Source organism: Pocillopora damicornis, chromosome 9 (genome assembly GCF_964200805.1).
Source record: "Pocillopora damicornis chromosome 9, jaPocDami1.2, whole genome shotgun sequence".
Lineage (NCBI taxonomy): Eukaryota > Metazoa > Cnidaria > Anthozoa > Scleractinia > Pocilloporidae > Pocillopora > Pocillopora damicornis.
In genome coordinates this window covers 15,230,379-15,239,643 of record NC_142678.1, presented here as the reverse complement: position 1 = coordinate 15,239,643, position 9,265 = coordinate 15,230,379, and the positions used below count along the sequence as shown (strand labels likewise).

Genomic DNA, 9,265 nt, shown 5'->3' with positions numbered 1-9,265 from the left:
GCCCTTCCAATCTTAACCGACCACCGCACAGATAGGTACACTCTAGTGTACTTGCGTTTAGCATGAATAAAAATTTGTTTAGCGTCATCATGGAAGCCTAGGGCACTGTTGAGAAAATTCAATTTCAGACGCAATGGGTATCTTAGACACTGACAAAATGGGCTTCTGATGAAAGTATACACAAACCTAAAGTTTACCACAGTTCAACAATTTAATATTTCATAACCTATATCTTAAACAAATATTTCATGAGGCCCTCCACTCACACACTAGTGGTTTTCAGGATGAGCCAGACTGAAATTATAAAACACGACACCCAAAAAATTGGCAGTTTTAGACTGTTTTCAACAATTTTCACACTCTACGCGAGGATCTATTAATCCTGAAGATTTATTCATTCAAAGAACAAGAAAAACGTTTGAAGTGTTCACCATAGACAGAGCCACAGAGTGAAGGCGTTTAGACAAAAGAGTCGAGTGTGAAGATTAATAACGCTAAACCTCCGTAAGATTTATGGTAAAGCAAACATTTTACTTCAGTATGCTTGTTGATACAATTCTGGTTTTCTTGGAAACCCAACTGAAGCCTTCCACTAATATCAGGCACTCAAATAACAAAGACAATTATTGCTGCAATAAAAAAACTATTTCTTGTTCCCTGCTTTTCTATATTTCAACACTAAAAACCACGCAAGAATTGATCAACTTGGTAGTTCCACCTTCTTTCGGCTACCTCAAGACTTCGAGGAGGTTGTATTTCGCGATAAGGAAATATCCCTTTAGGACATGTTATCTCTGTTATAAAGCTAACCAGCCTTGCTTTCTCATGGAGAAGCATTCCTTTCACGATGATGACGATGCCGACGATGATGATGCCGATGACGTGACTTCCGGTTTCTCTCACCGGAAGCGTCGCTATCACTATCACTACTGTGTGAACTATCACTGTTTGTATCTGATTTGTCTTCCTCATCTTGGTGCTTGTTGTGAAGAATGGAATCTCTAGTAGTCTCTCCGTATTCTTTCTTGTCTTCGTCGTGTTTATACGCGGCATTTGATCCGCCTGTGTGACCTCTCCACTCTTTCCCATCGAAAGACCTGTTTGTTTTGCTATCTTCTTCGTATTCACGAGTGGCACTCCTTGAATTTCGTCTAGAGCTGTTTGAGTGTGATTTTTCATCAAGATTGGCCCCTTTTCTCCTAAAGTGCAAATCGTTTTCATTTTCTTGTTGTTCCTCGCTGTCGCTACTACTGCTCGAATTCTGCTCTCTTTTCTTTTGTTTTTGTATTTGTTTGGGAGATTCAGTGTCAGGAGAAGTAGCGCTACGTTCTTTAATCTCTCTTTCTTTAAAGCTATTCTTACGTCGGGTTGCTGGCTCGTTATCTTCACTGTCATCATTTTTGCCTTCATCTCTTTCCCGATGTGTTCTTGTTAAGCTACTGTGGTTTGTATGATCAGGAGATGAGTGATTATTTTGTTTTGCTATTTCTTTCGGTGACGATTCCCGGTCTGCCTGAGCCTTTATCTCATGCACTGTCTGGGGAGATCCGGAGTGTCTTCGTGGAGATTTCGAGGTTCGTCGCGGAGAGTTCGACCTTCTTCGTGGAGACTTAAATCTCCTTCGCGAAGACCGAGGAGAATTGGAGCGATGACTGACTCTTCCACGTGGAGATCTTGATCGGCCTCGCGGAGACCTTGAGCGTCGGCGTGGAGATTTAGCACGTCTTGGTGGAGACCTTGATCGCCTTTGAAGGAAACGATTGCGTGGTGGGGTGATTCGTGTCACGCTACTATGAGATTCATTGGAGGGTGGAGGAGTGCGATATCGCTAAAAAAAAATGAAAAGAAAATTAAATTAAATATTAGATGTACCTGTAAGAACTAAACGGTAGATAAAAGAAATAAGTTATAGATTCCGACATTTCTTCCTTTGCAGCGTCCATGTGCAGCACAAAATGTCGCTTCCCTTTAACCCTTGGCGAGACAAACAACAATACCATTGCATATTACTCCTTACCATATTTCCTCTTCCTCGAAGAATCCTTCCAGACTGGGAAACCTACATAGAGATTATGATTTACTCGTCAAAAATGGCGCTAAAGTTCCTTAATCTTACTTTTATTTTGAGTAGCTTCTCGCAGTTGCCAAAAAAATTAAACCTTATATTCTTATATGCAAAATCAAGTATAAACTGATTGCCATAAGAAAAGGTAGCCTTCGTGTAGCCGTACCTTCCCCCACCAGGGTGAAACGGTAGCGAAGGAGTTCCCTAACTTCTGTTTCACCTTGGAGGGGGGAAGGTACGGCTACACGTAGGCTAGGGGAAAAGCAACGTATTTCCCATTTGAAATCATAACGCAATATACTTCGTAACAACTTGATCACATTTACACTCTCTCTCCTTAGGACATAACAGTTCCTATTGAATATACTTTAGCAAACATATATATATATGAAAATCTGTTAACCCCTCAAGTAAAGAGATCTAAAATTAAATTCTCCCAGCCAAAAGCCATACTTGGCTGTGGTGCTTTGTCCTAGGAATTCAGCGCAACAGAATCCCCAAATGACATTCTCCTTAATTCTCATCATCCTTTCACTCAAATACGTTTTAAAAATCGTACGGAGAATTCACCAACTGATCACTTCTGAGAATCAAAGGTTGACTGATATCCAACAAACAGTATTATTTTGGTAAAATCACGACCACATAACAAACAAGAGTGAAAGTCGAACGTTAGAAAGGACACTTCAAAATTGATAGAGATATACTCAAGATAACTGAGACAGAATCACATGCCAGAAAGGAGAGTTTTGGTGTGATGAGACGATACAAACGAATCCGCATAATCATTATCATTAAGCTTTGGCCTGAGCGTCTTTAAGCTAATTTCAATTTCCTCACTTCGCCATTTTGGATAGCAAAATCAAACAGCGTAACCTTTGACAGCATGAACTGGCCCCATTAAGATACACTGATTGCTGTGATACCTACCCTGCTCTTGCGGAAGGACGTTTTTTCTGTTGTAGGAGACTTGCTTCTTCTAAAAAGATGGATGACAGTTGGTAAATGAGATAGTAAATTGTGTTACAAGTGGTCTGATGCTGAGCTGTATCAGTAACACGTAAATTTTCATTTTTTAGTAAATCATCCCAAAGTACAGGCTCCATCATTTGAGTTTCTCAGGCAAGTGGAGGAACGCGTGAGGAGAGTGCGGAAAGAGCCCGAAGAACGAGTCACACGCGAGAGGAGGAGCGCGAAAAGAGAATACCCTGAAAGTATTCTCCTATTAGCACTGCGGAAGGTCTGTAAGGAGTCTGGGAACCCTCGTGGACCTCTCGTGCGCCCACATCGCCCGATGACTTGAATTGCGCGGGCTTCGTCGCTCATGTGACAGCACCAACGAGAGCCTGCACGTGACTTCGAAAAAATAAAACGTGGTAATTAATATAGCCAACCTTTCTTTCCCTTCTGTAATCCTCTTTTCTCTGACAGGACTGGGGGTGCGGCTTCTTCTAAACAGGAACGAGTTGTTAGGGACATCTGGGATCTCATCAGCAGCTACTGTACTAAAAGGCTCTGGGCTCTTCTGTGATTTCTCGTTATCTGAGCTATTAAATGAATCAAACATGCATGGCAAATTGCATCCAGTCCATTTTTAGTTTTAAAAAAATAACAATATAATAAAAATAATTTATAAATTCCGTAGAAACACTATAGGTGGGGGAAACATTAGTATGGTATTGGAGAAAGAAAGAGGCAATGGCTGGCCAGGCAGAATATTATTTCCTTAAACGTGAGCTATAAAGACAAGCGTCCATTACAAGGCTTTTGACCAGGATTAAGCTTTAAGAGTAGATTATACAAGCTTCTATACTCCTATATTGTTTGCATGAAGCATATTATGAAAAATCTTATGTCTCAAGGTGCAATGCACTCTGCATTAAAAATAAAATTGCAAATAGAAACTTTAGTTAACTTACCCATTTTTCATTTCCTTCATTTTCTTGTCCTTTGCCTTATTTTTCTTCCCCTTTCTTTTGGTAGAATCTTTCCGCTTTTCTGTCTTTTTCCTCTTTGACTGCTTTTTCTTTCTTTTCTCATCAGAAGAGGACTCACTCTCTGAATCAGCATCAGACTCTGAACTGGACTCCGTGGCTGTGCTGGACTCTTCCTTTTTTTTCTTCTTTTTCTTCTCAGCTTTTTTAGCCATGGCTTAAAATTAAGTGGAAAAAAAACTTGTAATAAAAAGGTAGGATGATGAATAGAAGTCGATAACTTTGTAAGAATGGAGCCTGGCTGGGTAACCCAATGTGACCTAAATTACACCAATTCTGCTCAGGGAAACCACAAAGGCATATTCTGGTTTACTTAGATTGATATAAACAGGGCTAGATTATTTGAAATTGGATCATTACATTGCTGTTGCTGCTGCTGTTACTGTACAGGGTTTGATCCAGTTAGTCCTTCTCTCAATGGGTGGGTCCATAACAGGGTAGCACCATCTCCCCTCTCAATCATTTCACATTCACTTAAAAAAGTAGACAACTTTTGTAAAAAGATATTAAAAAGTTTTTGATTTTTTTTGGAAGACTCATTAAACCCACTTAAATCTTAAACAATACACTACATGTATTATACTTATAATCAATATTTTTTCCATCATTATTTTTCTTTTTACCTTAATGTACATATTCAGAGAAGAACACCTGCCTACTCTTATACTCTGACACTAAATCATCCAAGCCACCCTTAAAGTTTGCATTTTCCAAAAAATGAAAATGAAAATTAGAGGCAAATAAGAGGATGCTTCCATACCTTTAGCCTTTGCTTTTGGAATAAGCTCTCCACAGTTGCTGATTTTGACGTCAACTAAGGGACGACTTTTGTCATCGACTTTTTGATTCTCGATTTCTGATACAATGTCCTGTCCTTGAAGCACATGGCCAAATACCACATGGATCCTGCAAGTTTTCAACCAAAGATTGAAAGATGCCAACACTGATTGCATAATTATTAAACTGAATTTAGCTTTGGAAAGTTCGTTTTTGTTTTGTTTTTTTCTTTTTGTCATCAGCCAGGTGTCAGGCCTGTACTTAAAATTACAGGTGTAGGGACTGGTTTTTTTAAACACTAATTACATGTAACCCCTAAAGTGAAAGACCACAGTGGAGTACTTCCATGCAATATCAACACATTTTCAAGCAGGTAGGCATATTCTTCATTTTGACTGATTATGAACCACACATCTAGAAAAATTAGCGTAATGGTACAGTACATACAGATACAGTAGACTATACTGTATATACACATATACAACTGTTTTGGCACCAACAGGTAATCAACAAATGACTTAAACACTTACCCATCAAGATGAGGAGTGGGTTGGGTTGTTCTGTGGGGTAAGAAAGAAACACACATCAATTTAAGTGTACTTGGCATCACTGTTATTGAATTTAAAGTTAAAATAGCATAATTCCATTTTAACAGTTTCAGATTTTAGAGTTAAACTAATGAATACATGTGGAATGAACACACATGGAACTGAAATAATTTTTTCAAGCAATTTTCAATTGCTTATCAATAGTAATCCACAAGTGTGATTGCTATTTTTTTTTTCCTTTAGTTTGCTTTGAGATTGATCTATAAAATTACACAACCTGGCCTCTTGGTAGATCAAATGCCAGAAACTACACTGATGCTACTACAACAACAGAATGGTCACCAAAGGTTTGTCAAGCAAAAATTTCAGGCTTTTCCCTCAATATCTTTTATTTGAGTTCTCACAAGCTAATCTGTGAATTGTACAATATTCCTTTGGCATATCAATTTTGTATTTTGCATCTCCTTCACCACCTGAATCACAGAGGACAGATCTACATTCTTTAAAATAGTTTTGGCCCACTTTAAGAGTGAATTGGGAAACACTTCTCTGTGCTTGTTTGTTTGTTTGTTTTTTTTGTTTTTTTTTTTTTAATATCTTTCGGCAAACTGAAGAGTTTTGCCAACAATAACTTGATTCTTGAAAAAAATGAAAGATGCCAAAACCAGCCACAAAAAAAAATACTTTGCAAGAATTAAGTTGTACACCACATGAAAAAATAAAATGAAAATTGTGAAAACTGAGAAAAAGAGCCTTACATATTATGATTAAGCCCCTTTTCCATTCAACTGGCTGTTATTAAACATATCATGCTAAAAAGAGCTTCGAAGTTAAATAACTTGATATTTCTTCTAGTACTTACATGAAGAATTGTGATCCATTGGTATTAGGGCCCCTGTTAGCCATTGATAGCAACATTGCCCTATCATGCTTAGCATGAAAAGATTCATCTGCCACACACAAAGAGGAAAGAAATTTATCTTAGAATCTCACCATAGAGATTTTTAGCTTTTACATTTGCTGTGTTGCCCTGAATAGTTCTTGGCAAAAAAGTTCAATGAAATATATTTTACCAGAGATCAAATGCACTTTTAATCACTAAATCCATGATTATTACTGGTCTTAAAATAAATCTACTGTACATGTCATTTGGCAGCAGATCACAGACCCTGCAAAAGCTTTGAGAGTTGCTAATTGTTCTCTTCCTGAAATGAATCATTTGTCCTGACAAATCAGGCAACACTTTTAAAATCTTTTCATTCCCAGGAGTGACCAAAATGAACTTATCCACACAACATCAAAACAGTTTTAAGAAGCAAGAAGATGAGAAGCTGGGAAAATATTAAGGGGATATTTCTTGATTTGATGTAAATATGCTCAGAGCTTGTGTTTGTTGTATACAATATATGTGCACTAACCATTAAACATTCCTCCATAAATAGATTCTCCTCCTGTTCCATTCCCTGTGAGGAAAATTTTCACTGAGTTACAGTTGTACAATATGGAAAAAAACAATGTTACTGAATTGATCGTTCCAACTGCAAAATGGCTGCTTTTTTTTTTAATCATTAATTAAGTTAGGAGAAACAGTGTATTTCAATATTTCCATGATTCAATGACAATTAAGCAGTAGAGTTTTTCATCAGTGTCACCATAACAATACATGTACAAAGACCATACTGCATGTATGTTTCTGAACCCACCTTTGGTGAAATCTCCTCCTTGAACCATAAAATTCTTAATAACACGGTGAAATGGTGACCCTTTGTAATGTAAAGTTTTTCCTGAAACCTTGCTTAGCCCATTTTCTCCTAGAAATAACAAGTTTTTTAAATTATATCTAGTGCATAAACAATAGGAAGATGTGCCTTATCCTTTACACCCTTAAAGAGGTAGGCATCTAATTTCCCTCTAAAGTATCACCCCTTAAATCAACTCTAAAGATCATGAGAATAAAAGAAATGATTGTGAACTCAAGAAACTCTTGATTGTTAGATAAATTCTCCTTATGAGCAATAAAGGAAGTGTAAAGAGAACAGTAAAGAGAACTTGCATACTGATTTTGGGGTGTAAATAGTTAAAAATTCATAGATGTTGAAAGCAAATAAAATATAATAATACATGTAACTTAAGCTGAATTGGTAAACTGGACCAGGCAATGAGAAATGCTAAGTCTAGCTACATCGTAAATACTTTATGCACAGAACAGAAAAAGACCTAAGACCAAGGTGGCTTATTTTCTGCTGACTCTCAGATATGTTCAAAATTAACAAGTATCAAATTTTCCTAATGATTTGAATATATCATCTGCCACATTGCAGAGAAAAAATATTGCCAAAAGTTTGTTCATTTAATATAAAACCAATTCCACCTAAATTATTTTAACAGCTCAGTGAACTTGCAGATTAAGGATTTTGTTTCAAATAACAACAAATTCTCAGTGCTTTAACCTATTCAGTCCCAAGATCTTATTTGTATTTCTCCTTACTGTTTTACAATTCTTGTGATATGAGTTTAGAAAATTTACTATTGGATCGACGAACAATCTCCTAATTGATATTTTTCTTTATTCTCTTCACTTGCCAGCCCGACAGAATGTTGGTACAGTAAGGAGAAATTCTGTCTTGGTCATTCATGAGAGTTAAAGGATTAAGTTCATGATTATCATAACATTATTCTTCTTTCATTTGCATGCAAATAAGCTTTCTTGGCCTCACTTTTGAGTGAAAATACAATTGTTTTTAGACATGTGGTCAAGGCCAGGAAGGCTACCTGGCATAAATATAAAAGAGAGTTATTAGGTGATTTATAAATGTGGTTTATAGTAGACAGTCTTCAAATCAGTTTTCATGAAGACTTCATGAAGACTGATTGGAAACAAGTTCCTATGAATGTCACAACAAATATATTGCCATTCTTAGCTTACTGTAACTGAGTGTTTCTCTCACCTGTACATAATGCTCTAAAATTATCACAAGTTTTTGGGCAAATATCAGCAAACAGTTCAAAAATAACCCTGCCAACTGGTAAGGAAAAAAAGCTTTATTTAATAGATCTAATACATAGAGGTAATAGTATACTACATGTAAGCCTTAGTATACTAAATGTAAGCCTTATCAATTTCTTCAAAAGTTTTAGATAATGCATTGAAATACCATTGGCTGACAATGAAAACGTTGGCCAAATTTTCATCAAGATATACATGTGAAATCCAAGTTAACTTTTTCAATTCTTAGGAGACACAATTCTAGTGTTTTCTTGGTTTGCAGCTGTTGAATCTCAATCATGCTCTTCAGTACCTTCTTAAGGTAATTTTACACATTGCAGGAAACTGCTAAAAACACCTAGCAAAGTTTCGATAAACTCTCATGAGTGTAATAATTGACACCTCCACGATTTTTTTCCACCTTAGACATTGACCAATAAGCAAAAAATTAATCAAATGGGCTAACTAAAGTTCCCAACAAACAGCAAGGTTTCCACATTTTTGAGTGATATGTTGAAGGCTACTGAAAAAATGGTGTAAGAAGCAGGTTTTTGCTTCTCCCCCAGAGTCACCTATAGAGGAGTCTGTTCATGTGTTAAAATAATTTAACAGGTATAGCTTCCTGCGATCATCAAAAGTATCAGGTAAGTGATGGATGTTTTCGTTGAAGACAGTGCTTACAGCCAAAATCTACCACTCTTACAAAAAAATTGCTAGCAAACAACACTTAAGGCTTAATTTTACTTGTAATTAACAGGTAGTATTTCTGTTACCTTGCGAGCCGTTAATTTCTACATCAAAAAAGCATCTAGGACGATAGCCTTTCGCCTTAGGAACCGCCATCTTGAATTTCTTTACAACCCAAATAGGTGTCTGGGATACTCTATTTTAGTGA

The 9,265-nt window shown here is 36.8% G+C and overlaps 1 protein-coding gene across 1 annotated transcript; it reads right to left on the bottom strand.

Annotated features, from left to right (window-relative positions):
• Positions 1-192: 192 nt before the first annotated feature.
• LOC113665431 (peptidyl-prolyl cis-trans isomerase G-like) lies at positions 193-9,235 on the bottom strand. The gene is made up of 12 exons (XM_027181114.2): positions 9,144-9,235; positions 8,333-8,407; positions 7,088-7,195; positions 6,803-6,847; positions 6,247-6,334; positions 5,367-5,396; positions 4,820-4,965; positions 3,985-4,216; positions 3,460-3,612; positions 2,996-3,044; positions 2,018-2,059; positions 193-1,828 (listed from the first exon to the last, which is right to left on the bottom strand). The coding sequence occupies exons 1-12, from the start codon at positions 9,211-9,213 to the stop codon at positions 824-826; spliced, it is 2,043 nt and encodes a 680-aa protein (XP_027036915.2). The 5' UTR covers positions 9,214-9,235; the 3' UTR covers positions 193-823.
• Positions 9,236-9,265: the final 30 nt, after the last annotated feature.

Excerpts from the sequence above, each read along its gene's own strand:
- LOC113665431 (XM_027181114.2), bottom strand. The coding sequence starts at position 9,213 with ATGGCGGTTCCTAAGGCGAAAGGCTATCGTCCTAGATGCTTTTTTGAT. Across the intron at positions 4,966-5,366 it reads CCCACTCCTCATCTTGATGG|GATCCATGTGGTATTTGGCC; the intron begins GTAAGTGTTTAA and ends GAAAACTTGCAG. Across the intron at positions 3,045-3,459 it reads ATTACAGAAGGGAAAGAAAG|AAGAAGCAAGTCTCCTACAA; the intron begins GTTGGCTATATT and ends CCATCTTTTTAG.